The sequence below is a fragment of the Mobula hypostoma genome, chromosome 16 (assembly GCF_963921235.1).
Source record: "Mobula hypostoma chromosome 16, sMobHyp1.1, whole genome shotgun sequence".
Classification (NCBI taxonomy): Eukaryota; Metazoa; Chordata; class Chondrichthyes; order Myliobatiformes; family Myliobatidae; genus Mobula; species Mobula hypostoma.
This window is the reverse complement of record NC_086112.1, coordinates 70,315,757-70,342,021: the sequence shown is the minus strand read 5'-3', so window position 1 is coordinate 70,342,021 and position 26,265 is coordinate 70,315,757. Positions and strand designations below refer to the sequence as shown.

The window sequence follows — 26,265 nt, the reverse complement described above, 5'->3', positions numbered from 1 at the left end:
GTATCTCATCTTCAGGAAACCTTCCTTCTAAATGAAAACAAAGACTATTTATAAAAGTCAACAGTGAACTTGTATCTACTGTTTTGTTTTCTTCACGTTTTGGCATGGCAAAGCTTCAACTTTACGATATTAACACTGTCCACCAAAGATGGCTGTCGCCACGATGCAGCTGTACAAACCGGAACAGGAAAGGTGAGTGACGTGCATTGTGATATTTGAAAAACTGACTAACTAGTTAACAGAAACATTTAGCTAAAAGATTATTTTCAATAAGTATAATTATTAATTACTACATTATTTTAGGTACCTAACCTTTTGTGTGGACATTAATTTCCTTTGTGCTCTGGTTTTAAAATGTGTGCGTGCGCACATGCGTACATCTTAGAGGGAACATAGCTCACAGGATACTCAAATACATCATGGTCATAAGACAGTCACAAGATACCCACGAGGCATGTAACACCTCCCTCCAAAAGGGAAAATTTTGGTCTGTTATGAGCAAAATTTTCACAACTATTTACAAAAAAAATACAAATGTATACAATCTACAACATACACAATATACACACTATTATCATACAGCACCTTACACACCAATATACAGCAGGAGTGTTACAAATGTTAAAATACCACTCCATAATAAAAAAAATTACATTGTACATTCAACATCTAGATAGTCAACAATCACATTGTCTTTGTCTTTAATATGAGTTATCAAAATATTATACTCCTGTAACATCAAACTCCAATTCAGTAACCTTCTATTTTTGTTCTTCATCTTACTCAAAAACACTAACAGCTCATGATCAGTGTAAACTATGAGTGGTTTCTGAGTTGTACCCACATACACATCAAAATGTTGTAAAGCCAAAACAAGGGATAATAATTCCTCTTCTATAGTTGAATAGTTTCTTTAATGCTCATTAAATTTCTTAGAAAAGTAAGCTACGGTTCCGGTGACGTCCAGAATGGCAGCTTAAATCAATAGCTCCTTTGGAAAAACGCATATTTTGCCCCGTAAATCCAGTAAATATAAGATCATTGGAAAATATCTGAATTGATAAAGGGGGGCAAGAATGGGGAAAAAGAATGGAGATTAAAAAAAGCATCACTGCGGAGCCTATGGAAGAGAGAGATACAACGAGCGGCTCTCCTACACATGTGCGTGGCGGCAAAGCTGACGATGGGCCTTGTGCAGGTGAAGCGGCAAATATGATAAGGATTCTGGAAGAGATAAGGGAAGTCCAAAAAGATATAAAACAGCTACTAAATGATATAAAGTCAGAGCTCACCAACGTCAATCAGAAAATAGTGATGGCACAGACACAAATTGAGAAGGTGGAAGATTGCGTGCAAAACGTGGAACAGATACTAAGTAAGATGATAAAAATATTAAATCAACAGGAAAGTAAATTGCTTGACCAGGAGGGAAGATCGCGACGGAAAAATATCAGTATTTATAATGTTCCCGAAGGAGCGGAGGGGTTGTCGATGATGAAGTTTGTAGAAAAGTTGCTGCGGGACGCACTGGAGATTCCCCCGACTATGGACATTGAAATTGAGAGGACTTGTCCCAAAGCCTCCCGAAGACAGAGAAAGTAAGCCGCGCTCAATAGTACTTAGATTCCTTCGATTTAAGAGCAAGGTGGAGATTCTACGAAGGGCCTGGGGTAAGAAGAGGGTGTTTTGTAATGGGAAGTTAATATACTTCAATCATGATTACCCCCCGGCGGTCCTAGAGAAACGGAAGGAATATTCCGAAGCGAAATGAATATTAAAGCAGGAGAAGATTAAATTCCAAACCCATACCCTGCTAAACTGGTGTTTTACAAAGGAGGGATAGAGCTATATCAGATGGTGGAAGAGGCGACTACAGACATGAGGAACAGAGGGCTGCCCATTAGCATGGTCAGACAGAGGGAAAGGCTGGCTGAGCAGTTATCCCGATCTGCTTGGGAAATAGTAAAAGAACCGAGAAAGCAGGGGACGGGAGGAGGACGAGAGAAGGATATTAGGAAGAGACTCAGTTCTCCGAGGGCAGCCCTCACCTCCTCCGTAAGAGCCATAAGGTTTGGCTAACTTTAAAAGTGCTGATAAACTAAATGGAAGCAAAAATAGACGGTGATATACCTATCTCAAGAAATACGTATTATAATGTGGATTTTATATTACTCAATTTTTAAAAATTCATTCATTCACTCCTTTTCCCCCACCTAAATGAGAATATATACATGGGAGGAATACACAGGGAAATTCTGTGTAAAGGACATAGATTTTTTTACTTACTTTTATCGATACTGCGGTAGGGCCCTCAACTCACAGGGAGGAGGGGCTATCCCCCACGGCTAGACGTTTCTTCTAGCTCAACCCAGGGTCATCTAGAAACCCCAGCCTTGGAATCACACCTTCATTACCTTTTTTTTATTATTTGCGTTTCTTGGCTCTTATTTGTTCAGGGAGTAGATTGATTAAGTTATATTCTGCAAATTTCAATGATATACTAACAGATAACGGAAACAGAAGGTCTCTTGACATGTGGGGGAGACTTAAATTTACAATAACAACCAAAGTTAGACTCTTCCAATAGAAAAAGCTTACGAAACAAAGTCCTTACATAAGAGAGTTAACAGTCTTTTTGAGGATGTTGGTCTAATTGATATATGGAGGGACCTTTTCCCCGGCAGAAGGGATTACACTCATTATTCTGCCCCCCATTCCGTTTATACAAGAATAGACTATTTCATAACATTTGGAAAAGATAAAGACAAAATAATCACCTGTGGAATTGGGACAATAGATGTAAGTGACCATGCACCTATATATTTATCTGTTGATTTTGACCTACAACCAAAAAATACTATTTGGAAACTAAATTCAAATCTACTCAATAAACACAAAATAATCTGCAGATGCTGGGGTCAAAGCAACACTCACAACACGCTGGAGGAACTCAGCAGGTCGGGCAGCATCCGTGGAAAAGATCGGTCGACGTTTTGGGCCGGAACCCTTCATCAGGACTGTAAAGGGTTCCGGCCCGAAACGTCGACCGATCTTTTCCACGGATGCTGCCCGACCTGCTGAGGTCCTCCAGCGTGCTGGAAGTCTACTCAATGATCCCTACTTTAAGGAACAAATTAAAGAAGAAATTGGTCTTTACTTAGATTTCAATGATAATGGAGAGGTTTCACCTCCCATTCTATGGGATACTCTGAAGGCTGTCTTAAGAGGGAAAATTATAGCGATATCTTCATATAAGAAAAAAATAAGGAATAAAACATTAGTGGAATTACAAAATAAGCTGTAGGAACTAGAAAAAAAACACAAATTGAGTTTGGCACAGGATACACTAGAGGAAATTTAAAAAATTAGGAATGAAGTTAATAGTTTGGCTACTCAAGAAATTAGAAAAAATTTAATGTTTCTGAAACAGAGACACTATGAACGTGGATCTAAATCAATGAAAATACTGGCATGGAAACTGAAGAAAAAGATAGCAAAAAATACAATTCATACAATTAGGGATCCAAGAACAAAGGTGATAAAAATAAGCTAAGTGAAATGCAAGAAGCTTTTGAAATGTTTTACAAAACTCTATGTTCCAAAGTTCCACGGGGAAGCAGAACCCAAATTGACACTTTCCTGAATTCCTTAGAGTTACCCACTATAAGCAAAGAACAAAATAGGACGATGACTGCTGACATAACTAAAGCTGAACTAAAAACTGCAATTAGTAGGCTTAAATTAAGCAAGTCACCGGGATCAGATGGAGATACGGCAGAGTGGTATAAAGAGTTTAGAAGTGAGTTAATTCCTGTTTTACTCCTCACACTGAACTGGGCTCTAAGAAAGGCACAAATGCCACCCAGCTGGAAGGAGGCGATAATCTCAGCTATACCGAAAGGAGGCAAGGATAAAATGGAATGTGGGTCATTTAGACCAATATCTGTTCTTAAAGTGGATTATAGAATATTTACTTCCACCATGGCCAAATGATTAGAAGAGTTTCTACCCACATTGATACATAATGATCAGACAGGTTTTATACAACAACGCCAAACACAAGACAATATACGAACAGGCACCATACGACAATCCTACCGCTACGATTAAAATCAATGGATATTTATCTAATAATTTTACCCTAGAAAGGGGCACGAGACAGGGTTGTGAATGGTCACCGCTACTCTTTGCATTACATCTGGAACCATTAGCTTAATACATCAGACAAAATGAAGATATTAAGGGAATTAGTATTAAAGGGTCAGAGCATAAATTGTCCTGTTATGTGGATGACATTTTGATCTATCTAGGGTGTAACCAACATACTCTTTACCTAAATTGATGCAATCCTTTGAACAACATGGCCAATTATCAGGATACAAGATCAACATAGATAAAACCCAACCACTTTCATATAACTATTGTCACGTGACTGGCAACAATGAATATCAAATTGAGACAGGTTATATTAAACAAACATAAACAATTATTAAACTCTGCTCAACAATAGCAGAAAAATATAGTCAAACGACTAACTTAACTGGAAGTTAACTGCTGTACAGCAATTCTGGAACAGTTCTTAAAAAGGTAAATTCCAAAACAGTTCTTAAAGTGATTTACACAGTCAATAAATAGAGACTTCTCTGGAGAAGGATTTCTTCATAGATGCGACGTTTCTGCTGGTTCTCTCCAAAGGATCCACAACAAAGGAAATAAACAGCTTAAAAGGAACTGATCTTTTCCTGGTGAGCGAACCCTGCACGAACTTCCCTGCTCCTTTGGCAGGAGTTATCTCAGATGCAGGTCACTATTTCTTGACCAAAGACTCAATAAGGTCGATCCTTTATGAAACTGCCGAACGACACCAACTTTTCCCAGTCCTTCGGGTCCCATACTTTCACTCTCCGATACTGAACTGCAAGGGTAAAACTAAAACAAAAACCTGGCAGATATTGTCGAAACTGCCAGTACAAAGGTTCTACCTTAAAACAAAGAGTAAAACTCCGGTTTAAAAATGAACTGCGTCATAAGACAAATACGCAGCATAACTGAGTAACAAATGAAACAAACAACAACTCAACTGAAACTAAAATGTGTCACACCAGTTATACCTGTCGTGAACATGTCCACACGTGACCTCACGATGGCGGGAAAATTACATCATGTGACCTCCACAAAACCATTACATTATCTTCATAAGACAGTCACAAGATACCTACAAGGTATGTAACACTATAGCCTACCAAGAGAAATTGAAAGTAGGTATCCTTGGGCATGGCAAACAAAGTCTGTCATTTTGGCAAAATTATCAGAATGCAATTATCATCCTATATATAAAAAAATTAAGGAAGATATAACAAGATGGAACCTAATTCCTTTTCTTGGTCTGAGTTCAAGGATTGAATCTATTATTTTTCTATGTTTTTTTTCTGTTTTCTAAAATGAATATACTGCCCAGACTACTACATCTCTTTCAGAGCCTACCAATAGAGATTAACCAAAATCAATTCAATGAATGGAACAGATGCTATCAAGATATATATGGCAAGGTACAAGGCCCAGGGTTCGTCTCAAAACTTTGCAATTAGCCAAAGAAAAGGGGAGATGGGGCCTACCTTCTCTTAGAGATTATTATTTTGCAGTAAGTTGAGAGCTGTGATATGCTGCAACCCATCATATCACGCTCAATGGAAAAACATCGAGGAGAGGATACTTTCCATCCCCATACAGGCAATTTTGGCTGACAACAACATAAATAGTACATAAATACTATTGATAACCCGTTGATGAAATGGACTCTTCAAATATGGAAAACTATTATGAAAGAATTTAAACTAGAGAGAGACACTGCAATTCTTAACTTGTGTGCATTTGACTCGAATTTTACACCGAATAAACTGAATGCTAGATTTAAGGACTGGACAGCTAAAGGAATAACAGCTATTTGCAATATAATGAAAGAAGGAACACTGTTCAGTTTTGAAATGCTCAAAGAGAAACACTTATTAGAAAAACAAGACATTTACCGGTATTTACAGATGCAACAGTATGTTAATAGGACAGTTAAAAATGTAACCAAGGCAAGTACATGTCTGATAGAGCTATTTAGAAAAGCATATAATTCAGACAACGGTAGTTGAATCATTTCAAGCATGTATAAGGATTTGTCAAATCTTAAAACACATTCGACTTCATACATTAAAACAAAATGGGAGAAGGAAGGAGTGATAATTATATCTGAGGAAGACTGGACAATAATATGGAGGTACCAGTTCACAGAAATGGATGGAGTTTGAGTGGAAAAACTTGATAAGCTATTTTATTACACCCTATTAGAAATCGCATTATGATAGTAACCTCCCTGTTTGCAGGAGAAATTGTGGAAATCAAAATGCAAACCATTATCATATTTTCTGGGAATGCCCTGTTATCAAAGACTATTGGAGTGGGATACATAATGCCCTACAAGACACCTTTAAATGTGAAATACCCTTAGAGAGTAAGACCATTTATTTTGGGTATATACCTCAAGAATGGTTGAAAAGAGATAAATATTTAATGAATATACTGGTGGTGGCTGGTAAAAAAACCCTACCAGGAAATGGTTATCACAGGAGAGCCCAACTTTAAATGTATGGATGGAAATTATAATGGACTTTTACAAAATGGAGAAGATAACAGCATCTATTAATCATAAGTTGAAACAATTTGATTCATACTGGGGAAAATGGTTTAACTACATAACACCTCATTTTATTCTCACAAGTCAATGAATATGTTGTTAAAAAAAGATCACTCCATACTTTGTACATAGTTTTCTTCTTTCGATTGTTCTTTCTTTCCTCTCCTTTCTATAAGTGTAAACCTCAGATAAATATGATGTGAAGATTTGTAACAAATATGATTATATGATATATATGTACAATACCTGAAATACATTTTATGGAAATGTTTGTTTGATGATGAATTTCAATAAAAAATAAATTCCAAAAAGAAAGAAAAGTAAGCTACTGGACGATCAATCTCATTACCATCATCCCTTTGGAGTAACACTGCTCCTGCAGCCTCATCACGAGCATCTACAGCTAATGAAAATGGTTTTTCAAAGTCAGGTGACCTGAGCACAGGTTGATGACATAGCATAGTTTTCAATTTATCAAATGCCCCCTGACAAAACACTGTCCACACAAACTTTTCACCTTTCTTCATGAGCAATGTCAGCAAAATTCTTACAAAATTTTCAGTAATATCCTACCATTCCCAAGAATCTTCTGAGAGTCTTTTTACCAGTTGGAGTGGATACCTCTAAAATTGCCTGAACTTTTGCCTGAACAGTAGCTAACTTACCTTGACCCACAACATAACCAAGGTAGGTCACAGTGGTATGACCAAATCCACTTTTAGCTAAGTTACTAGTTAAATTAGCTTTTGAAAGCCTTTCAAATAGTTCCTTCACCGCAGTAATATATTCTTCCCAAGTAGCATTTCCTGTAACTAAATCATCAATATAGGCAGCAGTATATTTTAACCCATGAATCACAGAATTAATCAATCGCTGTAAAGTACCTGGTGCATTCTTCATCCCAAAGGGAACAACATTATATTCATATAACCCAGATGAGGTTACAAATGCAGAAATCTCTCTACCTCTATCCTTCAATGGAACACACCAATAACCTTTTAACAAATCAATCTCTGTAAGGAACTTTGCTTTTCCAACTTTATCCACACAATCATCCACCCTACGGATTGAATATGCTTCAGTTTTTGTTACAGCATTCACCTTCCTGTAATCAGTACAAACTTGAATGCTACCATCTGGCTTAGGCACCATAACACAAGGTGAACTCCAATTCGAATTAGAAGGTCTAATAATATTATTCTCTAACATATACTTAATTTCTTGTTCAGCAAGTGCACATTTCTCCATGTTCATCCAATATGGATGTTACTTTAGGGGTTTGGTATCTCCAACATCTACATCATGTGAAGTTACTGTGGTTTTTTTTAGGAACGTCTGGAAATAAATCCCTATATTTAAAAATTAACTGCTTCATCTGCTGCCTCTGCTCTGGCTGTAAATGAGCTAATTTCTCATCAATATTTTTCAGAATTGTTGAGTTTGGTAATCTGGCAGAAATAATGTTGGGTTTAAAATGAATTTCATTTTATGAATTATCCATTAAGTTCCCAGTGGGATCAGACTCACTATTATTGACCACAACAGTCATAGTAGCAGACTGTTTCTCATAATATGGTTTTATCATATTTATTTGACAAAGCTGTGTTGACCTTTTCGATCTGGTGTTTTTATCACATAATCCACATCATTAACTTTAGATATAATCGCATAAGGACCATGAAATTTAGCTTGTAAAGGGTTCGTTTGCACAAGGAAAAGAACCAACACCTTATCTCCAGGCTTAAATGACCTCAGTCTAGCTTCCTTATCATACCAAGTTTTCATTTTTTCCTGAACCGATTTTAAATTTACCCTGTCTAAGCTACAAGCTTTATGCAATCTTTCCTTAATTTTCAAAACATAATCCAGCAAATTAGTATGCACCTCTTTTTTAATCCACTATTCTTTTAACAAGGCCAAAGGACCTCGAACTCTATGCCCAAACATAAGTTCAAAAGGATTAAAACCTAGGGATTCTTGCACTGACGCCGGTATGGCAAATAAAAGCAAATGAACGCCCTCAACCGAATCCTTTTCATTTTCCACACAATACGTCCTAATCTTGGTTTTGAGGGTAGAATGGTACCTCTCCAAGGCTCCTTGCGATTCTGGATGGTATTCAGATGAGGTAATCTGTTTTGCTCCCAGTTTATAAACTATGTGCTGGAACAATCCAGACATAAAATTACTACCTTGATCAGGTTGTATTTCCTTAGGCAACCCAAAATAAGTAAATAATTTTATAAGAATCTTTATTACAGTTTTAGCCATTATATTCCTGAGTGGTATGGCCTCTGGAAACCTAGACACTGTGCACATAATGGTCAGCAAATATTGATGTCCAGTCTTGGTTTTTGGCAATGGGCCTACACAATCTACAATAATTTTGGAAAACGGTTCACCAAATGCAGGAATAGGTTGCAGTGGGGCCACTGGAATAACCTGATTAGGTTTACCCACAATCTGACAAATATGACACGTTTGGCAAAATGTCGCCAGATCTTTTCTTAAACCAGGCCAGTAAAAATGTTTAAAAACCTTGTTCAGTTTTCTTCACATCTTGATGGACACCCAAGGGCATACTATATGCCAAAGTTAAAATCTCATTCCTATAAACTTTAGGAGCTACTACCTGGTGAACAACCTCCCATTCCTCACTTGCAGGAATTGTAGGTGATCTCCACTTCCTCATTAATACTCTCTTCTCAAAATAATATCCTACTGGCACCTTCTCAATTTCACTATCTGGGAGAGCTTGTTCTTTTAACTTGACTATCTCCGGGTCTCTACTCGCTCTGCTATCATCTCCTTCTGAAATACAGACAAATCTTCATGGTCAGACTTACTACAAGAATCTTGATCAAACAATGAAGGTAAGAAAGTTTCTGACACATCCTCAAAATTCGAATCCCGAGTTGAGCAGTTATGGGTAGCAGCCTCATCCTGCACAGACCCATCCGCCTCAGCAGTCTTTTTGGCCATAGATCGGGTTACAACACAGGAGGAATCCATGTTAGAACCTATTTTTGGTTCATCAGAGATGGGTTTAATCGTAAAATGCACTTCAGGAGAAACTTGTCCATCTGCTAAGTCATTTCTAACAATACAGAAACATCACTCACGGGTAGACCGGGTTGTAGTCCTACTATAACAGGTCCTGTAACTAACCCTGACCTTAAATTTACTCTATGCAAATGTACAGGCATAAGGGCACTCCCAGCAACTCATATATAGTTTACCTCACCAATGTCAGACTCATCACTAAACTTTAGAACACTGACTAACATAAGTGACTGAGAAGCTCCAGTATCCCTAAGGATTTTTATTGGCACTGGAGTGGAACCCTCTTTCAAAGATACAAATCCTTCAGTTATAAAATGATCGTATCCCCTCTTAACTTGGTCAGACCCTGGCTTCATTCGAATTTATTGAACCCTGTGGATTTACAGGTGTTTCAATATGTTGCACACAAGCATCTGGGACTGCCCCCTTCTCCTTCTTCTTCAGTCGGAAACAGTTAGCTATTACGTGATCAGGTTTCTTACAATAATTACAAATAGGACCAAAATGTTTCCCTTCATCCATACCTTTCTCACTAACTTCTGATTTAATTTCTGGTTTACCTTGACTCTCTGTGCTATTTTTCCTTTTAAAAATTCTACCCGGATGAAACATAATCTTATAGATTAAAGCATACTCATCAGCTGATTTAGCATACTCCTGTAATGTAGCAGTATCCCTCTCATTTAGGTATGTCCTTATGTCAACAGGGATGCACCTTTTAAATTCCTCCATTAAAATCAACTCTTTTAAGTTATCATACCCCCCATTCACATTTTTAGAGGAAACCCATCACTCAAAACACACAGATTTATCGCAGGCAAATTCCACGTAAGTTTTGTCCACGGATTTCTTCAAATTTCTGAATCTTTCTTTGTAAGCTTCCGGAACCAGTTCATACGCTTTCAGTATATGCTGCTTCACAATATCATAATCAAGTGCTTGCTCAGCAGTTAAAGCTGTATAAACATGTTGTGCCTTACCTTTAATTACACTTTGTAACAGCACTGGCCGTTTATCTTTCGGCCACTCTGAAATCAGATCAACAATTTCAAAATGCTGGAAATATTTATCCACTTCTGCCTCATTAAATGGAGGAACTAATTTAATTTCCTGACTAACAGCAAACGGTTTCCTAGAACCAGAGCCTTATTCTCGGACTTTAATTTCTCCATCACGGGCATAATTACCCTCTGTTTATCTGCTTCTCTTTCTTCACATTCCCTTTCCCTATTGGCTTCTCTTTCGGCCACCTCCGCTTTAAATAATTCCAATTTTACTTGTTTTATTTGCAACTGTATCTCTAATTTACTTATTGGAAACATATCTAACACTTCTTCATCAAAATCTCCCTAATTTATATAATGTTCCACTATTTTCCTCTGAATAACTGGCTTTGTTGTAACCTTCGAAAGGCCCAACATTCTAGCAATCTCGGATACATCACCCTTTCTCACCTTCGCTAATACTTCTGGGTCTGGCGATGCCAGAAAGTTGTCAATATTCATTGCTGCCGAATACTACCCACAGACCAATCAAACAAAAGAATCGGGTATTTCCCTTTTCCAAATCAAATAGGCATCCGTTAGTCTCATGAGACCATGGATTTGCGCCTTGGAAGGTTTCCAGGGCGCAGGCCTGGGCAGAGTTGTATGGAAGACTAGCAGTTTCCCATGCTGCAAGATTCTCCTCTCCACGCCACCGATGTTGTCCAAGGGAAGGGCATTAGGACCCATAAAGCTTGGCACCAGTGTCATCGCAGAGAAATGTGTGGTTAAGTGCCTTGCTCAAGGATACACATGTTGCCTTAGCCAAGGCTTGAACTAGCGACCTTCAAATCACTAGCAGATTGATAACTAAACAAGCACTTAAACTCACAATCGGAACAAATCCCGGAAGAGCCCCCAATTTCTATTACATGGTCGGCAACAATGAATATAGAATTGAGTTAGGTTTTATAGACAAACATAAATATTTATTAAACACTGCTCAACAATAGTGAAAAGTAAACAAATGACTAACTTAACTGGAAGTTAACTGCTATACATCAATTTAACAAACAGCCAAACTCCGGAATAGTTCTTAAAGTGGTAAATTCGAACACAGTCTTAAAGTGGTAAATTCGAAAGTCCAAGTGATTTATACAGTCAGTAAGGACAGACTTCTCTGAAAACTGATTTCTTCGAAGACGTGACATTACTGCTGATCCCAGCTGAGAGGTGCCTTGTCCAAAGGATTCATGACGGAGGGAATAAAACGGCTTAAAGGAACTGACCTTTTTGCTGGAGGGTGAACACTGCACAATCCTTCCTGATCTTGCAGGGGTTATCTCAGATGCAGGCCACTATTTCTGAATGAAGATTCAATAAGGTCAATCCTTTATAAAACCACCGAATGACACCAACTTTACTCAATCCTTCAGGTTCCTGTACTTTGGAAAAGGTCTTCACTCTCCAATAGTAGACTGTAAAGGTAAATCAAACAAGCAAAAACTGGCGGCGATTAGCGAAACTGTCGGCACATTACTATAGAAAGTAAAACTCCACTTTAGAACGAAACTGCATCATGAGACGAATATGCAGCAAAACTAACTGATGAACTAACTGCATGACAACAGGAACATGCCATCACATGACCTCACACCGGCGGGAAAATTACATCATGTGACCTCACACTGGCGGGAAGATTACATCATCCCACCATCACAAGACAATTACATCATTTTCACAAGATACTCAATTACATCATAATCATAAGACAGTCACAAGATACCCACGAGGTATGTAACAGGGTGAATACTTTTTATTGGTACTGTACTTGTCGCTAGCACTTTCCAAATCTTAACATGCATCTCCGCACACTTTTTGACACTGAAGCCAACATGAACTGATTATTAACCCTGCTAAATGTCAGTTTGGGCTGTGAAACATTGAGTTTCTCAGCCATCACATCTCTGCAGAAGGTGTGAAACCTCTTCATCAGTAGTAGCTGTTATGGATTTCCCACTGCCTCGCACTACTGAAAAAACTACCAGATGTATTTTTTTTGGGCATGGTGAATTTCTATCGCCACTTTATTCCGCAAACTGCTGAACTTATGCTTCCCCTGTACAGTGCACCTATAAGCAATACCCCTAACCAACCAAGCTGCTGACCAAGGCGTAGTGGACAGCAGTCATGGGCCTTTGGTTAGCTAACATTACGTTCAGGGAAGCTGGGGGTTCTCTCTTCGCCCATGATGCCCGCAAACTGGAGACGGACTGTTTTCGACTCAATACATGGCCTCTCACATCTGGGCCAGAAGGCCTCGCAGAAAGTGGTTGCACTGAAGTTTGTGCGGCACGGACCTCTGGGCTGTGATGGCCCAGAACCTCAGTGTTAGGTGTATCACCCGCTATCCAATGACCTATGCGAGTGGAATCACTGCTTGTTAAAAGCTGCTCTGAAGGCTTCCCTGACGGATGAGTTTGGCATGATTATCTCCCACGGGTCCTGCTGGGGCTCGGAACAGCTCCAAAAGAGGACCTGTAGTCGTCCGTGTGAAGTTTGTGCTCAGGAAGGACATGCCTGACTGGACTGCAATCTGTGGGGAGTGCCAGAGGGCAAAAAGTAGCCGTCATGACCAGATGCCAATTGCACCTTTTGAGGTCCCTGAGTGACAGCTTGACCACGTCAATGTGGGCCTTGTTGGTCCTCTTCCTCCCTGCTGCGGTTTCATGCACCTCCCTGCCATGTGGACCGTACTAACAGGTGGACAGAGATTGTCCCTCTAGCATCGCTGACAGTCGCAGACATGGCTCGGACATTCATCAGCATCTGGGTTTAACGCATAGGCACCCTATTTGATATTTCCTCTGACCGCGGTCCCCAATTCATATCAGACCTCTGGGCTGTGATGGCCCAGAACCTCAGTGTTAGGTGTATCACCCGCTATCCAATGACCTATGCGAGTGGAATCACTGCTTGTTAAAAGCTGCTCTGAAGGCTTCCCTGACGGATGAGTTTGGCATGATTATCTCCCACGGGTCCTGCTGGGGCTCGGAACAGCTCCAAAAGAGGACCTGTAGTCGTCCGTGGCTGAATTGGTACACAGGCAGCATTTACAAATGCCAGGTGATTTTATTCCTAAGGCCATGACTGCCTGGTCAGCCCTGAACAGCATTCCACCCTCCTTAGTAAATTCAATTCCTATCCCCCTGCTCCTACATGGCGTACAGCACTCTTCTGTTCCTGTTGACCTACATGCTGCCTCATTTGTTTTCGTCTGCCATGATGCAGACCAACATCCCCTTAGGCCCCCTTCTGCTGGCCCGCTTCACGTTTTGGAATGGAGAGAAAAATACTTTTATCGTAGATAAAAGGGATAAACCTAAATGTGTTTCAGTGGATCTCCTTAAACCGGCTCATCAATATTTGGAGGATTCTGCTGCCATGCTCCTGCCAACACGACATAACCATGAGCGTGTCAACACACCTCTGGACAAGCCATCATCTGTTGTTCCTTCACCCTGAATTGGGCAGCTCGTCCAGGCTCTGGACAAGCTACAATGCCAGTTTTAGTGAATTCTGGGGGGGGGGGTGTCTTCTGTGTAGAGGAATGTAATTGATGGAAACGTACAGAATTCACAACCACCAACCTTGACTTTTACTCAGTTTTGAGTTCAGTTTTTGGTGTTCTATAAGTGAGTTGCTATGGATTCTGTTTTATTTGTGAAAACCTACACAACTCCCTGTGACAGTCAGTTCCACCCACACTCCATTCTGTGTTTAAAATATTATCTCTGACATCAGCCTATAGTTTCCTTCAATCACCTTAAAATTATACCCCCTCACTTTGGCCATTTCTACCCAATCAATCTATGCCTCTTATCATTCTCGTACACCTCTGCCAAGTCACCTCTCATCCTCTTTCGCTCCTAACAAAAAACTCCTAGCTCACTCAACATACCTCCTAAGATATGGTCTCTGAACGTGCATCCCCTCTGCAACCTCTCTAAAGCTTGCACATTCTTCTTGTAACGAGGAGACTAGAAATGAACACAATATTCCAAATGTGGTCTAATCAGTCTTCTTTCGAGCTGCAACATCACAGCTCTTGAAACCAAACCCCTGACTAATGAAGGCCAACTCACTATACTCCTTGTTAACCAGCCTATCAACTTATGTGTCAACTTTACGGGATCTATGGACGTGACTCCAGGATCCCCCTGTCCTTCCATACTGGTTAGGAGCCTGCCAGTAACCCCGCGTTTTGCCTTCATATTTGACCTTTCAAAGTGAATTACTTCCACATTTTTCTGGGTTGAACTCCATCTGCCACTTCTGAGCACAGCTCTGCAAACTGTCACTGTCCCCTTGTAATCTAGCACAACCTCGTACATACCTACAACTCCACCAACCATTTGCAGAAGTTCTTCCCACCCTTCTCTGGTTTTGTTCCAGATTCCAGCATCTGCAGTAACTTGTGCTCCCTGGCTCATTCTTGCTTCTATTTTCTTGTCTTTAATGTGTTTGGAAAGCTTTTATCATATCTCTTTATATTCTTCTCACTATATTCTTCTGTGGCCTGTTTTTCTTGGATTACCACTGTCCTGTAAATCACCCTGAAATTTTTTATAGTATGTTAATATCATTACGTAAACACTCGTTTTTGAATAAATCACTGCTCTCAACTAACTTCAACATTCTTTTGTAACATTGAAAATAATGCCCTTTTAACTGGACAAATTCCTGCTACAGTTAAACTATTCAATCATCTCCGCTTCTGACTGTCATGACTTCAGAACTTTACGCATAGCGAGATAAACGATCACGATTGACCTCCACGTTTGTTAAGTCATCAATTGAGCCACTCACTAATCAAAGGCGACCCCGGCTCTTGACAAGGTGTCTCAAACTGGGAACCGACGCCACTAACAAAGATCAGGATAGTCAGGGCAGGGACACCGCCCCCCCCCCGCCTCCATTCTCAACCCAACGCCATGTATTTATTATGGTCCTTGGGCTGAAACGTTGGAGCTGCCTAGCCATCAACAGTGGGTAGGCAGAGTACTTTTGCCAGAAGGGCCACATAGTTCGCCACACCTTCTCAAATCAACTGGGGATGGACAACAAAAGCTCGCCTTACCGGGGCCACCGTAGAAATATAAATTAAATAAAAAAAACGCCTGGTGGAGGTGTGTTCTCGCTTCCGAAGCACCAGTGGTTCAAGTGAAAGCCATCATAGAGGCGTATTCTCGGTGAATTTAACTAGAATGCATTAAGAGACTCCATTATCGCTAAGTGACTCTTATCAGATAATGAAAGCTCTATCTCCGAGCGTGTGAGTGTGTGTGTGTGTGTTTATTTTGTGGAGTGACGACACTGAACCTAAAAGTGAGTGCCATTATTTTTAATAAAAAAAGCTACATTCACTCCTTAAGTGATCCTGAACCGCGGAGATTTGTTAAATGCTAAAACAGAACCAGCAAAGCAAATAGCAGAATTGAAAGTTTCGCGTGCCTCCCCGAGATAAAGCCGCCAGCGAGGACGCGCCTGCTCGGGAGCCGTATCCGAACAATCTGTGCCTCCACATAATCCGTTTGTCGCGGAGCCAGATACTATCAGTTTCTGCAGTACCAGATGTGAGCGCCGCGTTTGTGGGGTTTACAATATTGTGCCACTGGTGGAAGATGCTGTTTGCCCTCCCTAGAGACTCGGTGTCACTAAACGCCTCGGGGCTCGCATGCAGACCGCCGGGTCTCCCGGGCGAGGCTAGGGCAGCCGAGGGCACCGTCGAACTCACCAATTGCACTGTCTGTGGTAAACCAGAATCCAGAAATCTACTCACTGAAACATTCGGAGCGGTGCATCAGAAAAAACTAATTGATTCAGAAAAGGGGTTTTGGAATTGCTAGTTGGCAATGCCCTCTCCTGAATCCAGCAGACACAACGCGTGCTGGAGATTCTGCCCTGTACTTTGTTAGTTATCGCATCGAGGTTTTTAACGTTATCTTCTGTGCGCTTCGTTTTATTGTAGCTTGCATCAGTTGGAAAAGATGTAATAAGCTGGAAGTCTGACCCAGCGACGGCACTGGGCGCCACAAGCGCTCGGCAGTGAGGCAAGTTCCCCGGGAGGTCTGTCTGTCTCGCTGCTGCTTTGTACAGAGCGATGTCTGGTGCAAGAGGCATTGTTCCCACTGTGAACAGTTGCGACCAAAAGCCGCTCAACACCGAGAAGGTGAAGGATGAAGTGAGTATGGTAGCGGTGCACTCCGACATCGAAGACCAAAGTTACAAGCTTTCGGCAGATTGCAGCAAAACTAACGGATCGCCCAAGCAGGCAGCCGGGGAACCGTGCGTGGTGGCCCCGGTGTTTGCTCATGCCAGAATAGGCGACTCACTTTGGAATAATGACAATACAGTGCTCTGGGGAAGGAAGCCGCTTGCAATAAATTCTAATAAGACTCTTGTGCATAGAAGTGACTCTCAGAGGCCGGGGATGATTGACAGGCTGCCTGGGACTTTGCAAATTGTGCACAGCGATCTGGCGCCTGCCTTGTCTCCCGAGCAGAGCAAAACTTCAGCAGGGGATTACACCAGCGAAACCGAGTGCAATGCATCCGACGCCGAGCTCCTAGCTCTCCAGGAGCGTGCTGGGGCGTTCGCCGCTTTCCCGGCTTTGGGAGCCATCTCCATGCCCCCAGGTTTCATTATCATGACTGCCCTACACTCTCCCACCGGACTGGCGGCCGTGTCGGACGGCGCGCTGCCGCTCGCCAGTCTGCCCGAATGGCCGGTACACCGGGTGGCGGTGGCCGGTGGCAGGCACCCGGCCAAGAAGAAGAGGAAGAGGTGCGGACTTTGCGCGCCCTGCAGGAGGCTGATCAATTGTGGGGAGTGCAGCAGCTGCCGCAACCGCAAGACCGGCCACCAGATCTGCAAACTGCGGAAATGTGAGGAGCTGAAGAAAAAGCCCGGCTCTTCACCAGAGGTAAACACACAGACACACACAGCAGCTCTGTACACATCCACCTACCACACATTAGATACACATTACACACGCACATTCCCACCTCCACCTCTCACATGTCATGACCATACATACTACACACACACACACACACACACACACAGATTCACACACACAGTCCCCCCCCACACACACAGTCCTCCCCACACACTCACACAGATAGAAAGACACACAGCCACACACCCACACAGACACACACACACAAACTCACACAGTCCCCCCCACACACACACACAGATAGACAGACAGACACACACACACACACAGCCCCCACACACAGACACACACACACACACACACACACACACACACACACAGAGCCCCCCCACACAGACAGACAGACAGACACACACACACACACACACACACACACACCCACCCACACACACACACCACCCCACACATACAGAAAAGCTTGGAGTTGTGCCTAATTGATTGAGATCAATCAATTCTTTTGTAAAACTGGAAGCAAGCTTTTGGCTGGCTTCCCTGGACTAAATTGCTGCTACTTTGGATATACTCATTGTTTAAGTACGGGGTAGCAGGGAGACATTCTCCCTACAGACCGGCTATCTGGAGGAAATGGTGGTTTCCTGCAGTACACGAAATAATCCCTCTGTCCTGGAAATGTAACCTCAAAGTTCTGTTAAATCAGTCCCAACTGTGTTTACACTTGGACTAGTTTCTGAGTAGCTTGTCTTGATATCCAAGGACATAGGCACCACTATACCTACATGTGCAGCTTGACCCAGGCAGTAGTGCATTCAAGTTACAGGTTAACAGTCTTGAGTTCAGCCAGTGCACCGTGTTAACCCATGCTGCCGTCATATTTATCAATATTCAGTATTGGAAGCTTTACTATGTCCTCTGCAGTAACCCAAAAAACTGAGTGCAGCTGGTTATTGTGGCAGCTTCATTGAAAAGGGAGAAATCTGACTGAGGAAGCTATTAATCTGTTAGTCAAAGGGTGGTGGATTGAAGAGTCTGATTATTTTTAAGATGGAAGTAGCTGTGTTGTCGCCAATTATAAAGTAAATTTAAATAACTGGACCGAGAGCACATCCACACTTACATATTTTTACTTTACTTGTGCACAAGGAGAACAGCATGGGCCCCTGCTGGCAACACGGTTCTCCAGTCTGAACAGAAAACTGCTCCTTTATGCAGAGACGAGAAAATCTGCAAATGCTGGAAATCCAAGCAACACACACAAAATGCTGGAGGAACTCAGCAGGTCAGGCAGCATCTGTGGAAAAGAGTGAAACTGTTGACTTTTCAGGCCGAGACCCCTCAGGACTGGAATAAAAGATGAGGGGTGAGAGGAAGAAGCTGGGTGGAAGGGAGGAAGAAGTGCAAGGTGGTAGGTGATAGGTAAAACCAGGAAAGGGAAGGGGGAAAGCTGGGAATCTGATTGGTGAAAAAGATAAAGGGGTGGAGAAGGGGGAATCTGATAGGAGAGGGTAGAAGACCATGGAAGACAGGGAAGGTGAAGGAGCACCAGAGGGAGGTAATGGGCAGGTAAAGAGATAAGATGAGAAGGGAAAAGGGGTTGGGGAAGGGGGGGGGGAGAAATCGAGAAATCGATCTTCATCCCATTGGATTGGAGACTACCAGATGGAATATAAGGTGTTGCTCCTGCAACCTGAGTATGGGCTCATCGTGGCAGTACAGGAGGCCATGGACTAACATGTCGGAATAGGAATGGGAAATAGAATTAAAGTGGGTGGTTACTGAGGGAGCCTCCTTTTTCTGGTGGACAGAGTGTAGGTGCAAAGCGAAACGGTCTCCCAATCTATGTCGGGTTTCACCAATATACAGAAGGCCACACTGAGAGCACCAGATACATTAGATGACCCCAATAGACTCACAGGTGAATTATCACCTCACCTGGAGGGACTCTTTAGGGCGTTGAACGGTAGTGATGGAGGAGGTGTAGGGGCAGGTGTGGCACTTGTTCCACTTGCAGTACGTACCAGGAGGGAGATCAGTGTGGACAGATGAATGGACAATGGAGTCACGTAGGGAGCGATTCCTGCAGAAAGTGGAAAGTGGAGGGGAGGGAAAGATGTGCTTGGTGGTGGGATCACTTTTATACAGAAATGGCTAATCAGTTATGGATATTGATAGACAATAGACAATAGGTGCAGGAGTAGACCATTCGGCCCTTCGAACCAGCACCGCCATTCACTGTGATCATGGCTGATCATTCACAATCAGTAACCCGTTCCTGCCTTCTCCCCATATCCCTTGACTCCACTATCATTAAGAGCTCTATCTAACTCTTTCTTGAAAGCATCCAGAGAATTGGCCTCCACTGCCTTCTGAGGCAGAGCATGCCACAGATCCACAACTCTCTGGGTGAAAAAGTTTTTCGTCAATGCCATTCTTAATGGCCTACCCCTTATTCTCAAATTGTGGCCTCTGGTTCTGGACTCCCCCAACATCAGGAACATGTTTCCTGCCTCTAGCGTGTCCAATCCCTTAATAATCTTATATGTTTCAGTCAGATCCCCTCTCATCCTTCTAAATTCCAGCGTATACAAGCCCAGTCGCTCCAATCTTTCAACATATGACAGTCTCGCCATCCCGAGAATTAACCTCATGAACCTCCGCTGCACTCCTTCAATAGCAAGAATGTCCTTCCTCAAATTTGGAGACCAAAACTGTACACAATACTCCAGGTGTGGTCTCACCAGGGCCCTGTACATTTGGTAAATTGTATGTGTTTGAATTTATTACTTGCAAGATCAATTGCTAGTCACAATTGGGGTGCTAAAAGTCCATTGAAACTTCAAGCTGACAACTGAAGTTAGTAAAACAATTATCCCTCCGTTGTCGGGTGTGTTTCACATCCTTCCACTATTCCTGTCTCGTCTGTTTCTGGCACCTTCTGTGTAAAGGGAAGCTATGTTCTAGTTTGTTTACACACTGCCATAACCATTCTCACCTATCTGTCTGCAGTAAGCAAGATTGGTTCTAGCAGTATCACTTCAAAGGTGTCCCTTGACTGGGTTTGACTGCACACCCCCACAGTCATCCTCGCCTGGATGTTGTCTTTATTTCCTGCCCAACTGCAGCTTCCACACACCCTCCTCTTTGTCCTGTAGATGACAACATAAATCTTACTGAATTTTGATAGTGCAGAGTCTCTGAAACACTGTGCCAGTTTCCTAATGGCTGTTGATATCAGGGATGAGCATGCAACACTCCTGGCTAATAATGGCACAAGTATCACCTCTCTTAGACAACAGGAAGTCTTGTGCTAGTCAATTCTGAAAGGCCAAATGTGCATTACCTGCATTTCAGCAGTAATGTCATTGATAGTCTGGCTTGAGACAAGTAGCTAGTTTCTCCAGCAGTGCTAGGGCATGTTAAATCTTTCCTGAGCCAGTCTGGTAGGTTCCCAGAGCAGAAACACTACAATCCAGAAACACTTAGTCACCATAGACTTTTGATGGCAGCCCCACACAGTGGAATGTAGAGAGAGAGAGGGTGGATAGTACATCTATGTTAGGTCAGTAACAGCCCCTCCATGGCTTTGGTTTAGGCCAGAGATCCCATTTTAGAAGGTGTACCGCTGACAGCCAGTAGTAGGGAAAAGCTATGTCACTCATAGCTTTGTTGGTTGCATAGTTCTGTTACCTGAGTCTAGTCCCGTCCCTTTATGGTTACAGTAATCCCCATGAAGCAGCTTCAGAGCAGGAGGCTTATGCATTCAATCGTAGCTAGGTTGATACTATCCCTCAAGACAGTTGCAATGACAAGAGTCATTCCTTTGGGCAGTGCAATCCCATGCTCTCTAATTTTGTTATCAAAGTAAAACATGGAATCGAACTCACTAACGATCCAAGGGTATAAACATATTGGCAAGCCACCTTCTGAATGTTCTAACCTGACTGGTTAGTATGCAACTCATATTCATGACTAAGGCAAAGAAAAGTGTTAGGAGTATTTGCGTTCTGCATTTAGGCTGAAAACAGCTGTCCGGAAGATGCAAAACTTTTAATGCATAGTGATTACTGAAGGTGGCAAAAAGCAAAGATCAAGAGTTCAGTCCATCAGTTCTTATCCTCAACGTTCTTCTGGCCCCCTGTTCCCTGGTCCAGTGGCACCACTGGCTTAATGCGTGAGGCGTGTATCCACATTGGCTTTCCTTGGACCTTTAAAGTGGTGTTTGTGGTCAGTAAACACTTAGAATGGCCCTTCCCAGCAGGTGTCCAGGCTGTTCTTTTGTCGGTAGGCTCTCACCAGTATCCAGTCTCCCAGCTGGTAGGTGTGGCACTATGCAGCCAGCACGATCTGCTGGTCTTTGGGGCTTTATGTACCTGTTGGTGGAAACCTTTAAGAGTTTATGTTAGTGCTATGCAATAATGCAACATTCTTTCACTCACAGAATGGATACCTGTCTGTTTAATTAAAAAGGGAGGGATGAGTGGCAAGCACATGGGACGTCCCAAAATGATCTCTTGTGGAGGTGGGCTTGTTGTGCAGTTTGGAGAGCAGCGCATTGCTTTCAACTGGCCTGTAAGATGGACGGTGGTAAGGGCAGATGAAATAATGCTTACACTATAAGGCTTTTAAAATTCTCAAATAATTTTATCTTTAAAGTGAGGACCATTATCACTTGAGATCACTGTTCCCTCTAAGCTGCCCAGTAACTGAAATGCTTCTGCGCATATAGACTTTGTTGCCATACAGCTCAAATTTTCTTTTATATTATTTGAAGTTATGCTGATATAATTTTTAAATCTAGGTTAATACAATTGTGAAATACCTTGTAGAATTGTGTTAATGAATATAATTCATAAAATTTTGAAATAATAAATGTACCACAACCTTTGAAACATTTTAGAGCTTCAACATATTTACTATGTGAATATGTCAAGTTATAACACAGTTAAAAAGTTCATTGTTAGTAAACCATTGGCCCGCTGAGTGTCGATGCCATCTAGTCAAAACATTTTATTTTTGCCATTATGTTGTCAGTTGTCTTGACTGCCTGACATCATTTACTTGTGTTATAGGTTGTGGTATGTGTTTGTTTGATGTGCATATTACCAAAATAAAATATTTAAAGTGAGTTTTCAGGCCATGTAAAAATTACCTGCTCAGAGGAATGGTTAGTCTGTACATCTGTCAAAAAAAATTAGAGGGAGAGTTGAGATTTTTCTCAAGGATCCCAAGCCTAGGAATAAATTCTCATAATAAAATTTATCAACAGCTACAGTATAATAAGCTTCTGCCCATGGAGATAACAAATGCATAAAGCCTATTTGAAGATGTTCGAATAACCTCCAAGGGGAGGTCCCAGCAGTGGCAAATACTAGCAGTGTCTTTCAGGATTATGTTTCTGGCAAATCATGCAGTTGCTGCTAAATTTCTTGCTGTGGTCGAGAATCTCTCATTATCAATTATACCCATCATCCTTTATAGTCTTGCATACAGTGTGTTTTAGTCCAGAAAGTCTCTCAGTCTCTGACGCATCACTCTGTAATCGTACAGTTCATCAAAAGATTTTGTTAAGTATTGTCAGCCTGATCACACTAGATTACCACACGACCATAAAGATCTGCTGCATGTTGCCTTGGCAAAGGAGTCAGCTCATTTGTTCCCTCGAGTTATTTCATCCTTCCTGTTAGTTTGAGCTGCATAGTTTATAACAACGATTGTACTAAGTAATTGAAAAGCAGGAAGGTAGTCATAGTTACTTCAGTGTTTTTTATCGGAGTTCCAATGAGGTGAGAAACACACTTGATTTTCATAATTGTTCATTGTCATGTGCTACTCCTGAGACGTAAGGAGATTCAGAGTAAACGTTTACGGCAGTAGCTGTGAGGATGCTGACTTTGTTGCGGCAGAAAGGTTCAGCTCCCGGAGCAGTACAGGAGGGAAGGTAACTGTGCAGCTTTGGCTGATATATGACCTGCACACACATATCTCCACTCATTTCTGTTTTCACAGTATCAGACCAGGAGGAAAAGCGATCAAAGAAAAAAAAATACACGGATTTATATCAAGTAGCATTTTACAACGGGCAGAATTAAAATCTTGCAAGTTAAGTACAGTTCAGGAACAGATTATTTAAATGTGTAGTCTATGGATCTGGGGGCGGTGGAGGTGCAACCTGTTAACAAGTTTGCCTTTACCCAAGTGCATCTTCGAACCCTGTGGCTAGGCTGTCCATAAACAAAAACATATCCCTTGTGGACATCCCCATGTTTACTGCTACCATGTCCACCATCCCTTTTCCATGTTTGTTGGTTCAAAGAACAGTAAACCCCATATATTCAGAATCATATTACACTGGTCACAACAAAGATTACCAGTCACGTGTATAACGCAGGTAATGGTAAAACGAAATTTTACAGTGAAATTTGAAGCAGAAGTTAATCTGGTATTGATTAGAAAAAATGTGGTCACTGTCAATTTGGTTAAATATAAAACAAAGCTATGAGGTAAAATAACATTCATATTATGTTGAGCAGCTGTCTCAATACATTTAAAACAATGTACAATATTGCCCAGAAGATATAGTGGAGCAGCTTTGGAAATATCACAGAAATATGGTCCTCATTAACCTAAACAGCTTTAATCATTTAATTGTTTGATCTGGTAATTATTTTTGGAAATATTGTTAAAACACACAATTTTCTCATCTCACACAAGTAACAGTTTATGTTTCCTTTAATCTTAGGTTGCAACTTATTTACAATAACATTTATTAAGATGGGAGTCCGTGCTTCTACAGTTAAACTGGAATAATTTCGAAAACATTTACGTGCGTATTCTACATATTTATTAATATCATTTTCTCCTGTCTGACACTTTTTTTCTGCCAATCTGCAGTGCGAGGGGAACATTTTCCTAGGGCTCCTACTAGATAAGTTCAAGGTACATTTAAATCAACATTTCACTCATCCCCCTTTGCATCCCTCAGGCTCCCATCTGCCGTAGTGCTGTTGGGATCTGCTGCCTGTGGCAGGGTACCTGTGGTCTCCGACAGTAAAATATCTGGGCCCAGAACACACACACTTTTATGACTCAAACATATTTTTATTTTATTTGTGCAGAAGCGGAAGAGCATAGGCCCTGTTAGCAAACTGTTCTCCAGTCTGAAGAGAAAACTTATATTTTTATACAGGATTGGCTTATTAGTTATGGATATTCGTCATTTGATAAATTTGATATATTTGAATTCCTTACTTGTAAAATTAATTGTCATTCACAATAGAGAAACTTCAATCTGACAACTGACAATATTTTGAAGATAGTAAAGTGAATGACCCTTAGTTGTTGAATGTATTTCACATCCTTCTGTTATTCCTATCTCATCTGTCTCTGGCATTCCACGGTATGAAAGGAAGCTGTGTCCTTCTAGATTGATGACACACTGCCATAGTCATTCTCACTTATCTGTCTGCAGTAAGCAAGTTTGGCTCCAGCAGTCACACTTCTAAGGTCTCCCTGTCTGGCTTTGACTACATACCCCTGCAGTCATCCTTGCCTGGATGTTGTCTTTAACCTTGCCTTACTTCAAATTCCACAGCTGGATAATTAAAAGATGACAGAAATGCAGTGTTGAGGTTACAATCTGATCAGCCAAGTGGTCTCTGTAGCTAACTTGTAGAGTGATACTGAAGGCTATCCAGAGCACATAATGATGATGATGATGCCAGTGTTGGGAGGCAGGACTGGAAGTCTGCAGCCCTCACTTGTTCCATTGATGGATGTTGAATTTGCTATCTTCAGACTTATATTCACATTACAGCACAGGAGGTAATTTGGCCCATTGAATACATTACAGCTCCCGAAGCAATCCATTCCATACCCCGGTTCGTAAAGCCGTGTAGCTTACTTTCTCACTAATGCTTATCCATTCCTCTTTGATTCCCTTTATTTACACCAAGAGTAATCTAGTGTAGCTAGTTAACAAATTAGCATGTCTCTGGGAAGTGCAGAAACAAATCAAAGCACTCAGCAGAGATCCAGGCAGGTACAGGAAGAACGTGAAAATTTGTTACAGATAGCAGCAGAGGTCAGGATTGAACGTGGGTCAACAGAGCCGTGAGGCAGTTGGTCCAACTACTGATTCTTATTCTGTTGCTACAGGGTCCTTCAGCTTTCTGTTTCAGTTTTGTTTACAGAACCTGAATCTTTGCCTGTATTTTGCCTATATCCCTCTAAATGCCTCCTATCCATGTATTTACCAAAATGTGTTTTATATTTATTTTGTTATTGTACCTGCCTACTTTCTCTGGCAGCTCATTCCATATACTCACATCCCTCTATGTGAAGAAGTTGCCCCTCAAATTCCTTCTAAATATTCCAGTCATTTACCTCTCAAGTCTTTGTCCTGTAGTTTTTAGTTTGTTTTCCCTGGGAAAAACACTATGTGTCTTCAGCCAATCTATGAACCTGATGACGTTTCACCTCTGTATGGTCATCCCTCATTCTCCTACATTCCAAGGAATGTCCTAGCCTGCCCAACCTCTCCCTATAATTTGGACCCTAGA

General features: G+C 41.5%; 1 protein-coding gene across 2 annotated transcripts in view; it reads left to right on the top strand.

Moving 5' to 3' along the window:
* The first annotated feature begins 16,348 nt into the window (after positions 1–16,348).
* Positions 16,349–26,265, top strand: part of cxxc4 (CXXC finger 4) — a 132,848-nt gene continuing 122,931 nt past the window's right edge. Inside the window, exons 1-2 of one of the 2 annotated variants that reach the window (XM_063069235.1) lie at positions 16,349–17,713; positions 18,851–19,143. In XM_063069235.1, coding sequence (XP_062925305.1) covers positions 16,892–17,713; positions 18,851–18,895 — 867 coding nt within the window. In that variant the 5' untranslated portion in view covers positions 16,349–16,891 and the 3' untranslated portion in view covers positions 18,896–19,143. Of the gene's footprint in view, positions 17,714–18,850; positions 19,144–26,265 lie in introns of those variants that run through there. The other variant, XM_063069234.1, reaches the window with a different exon arrangement.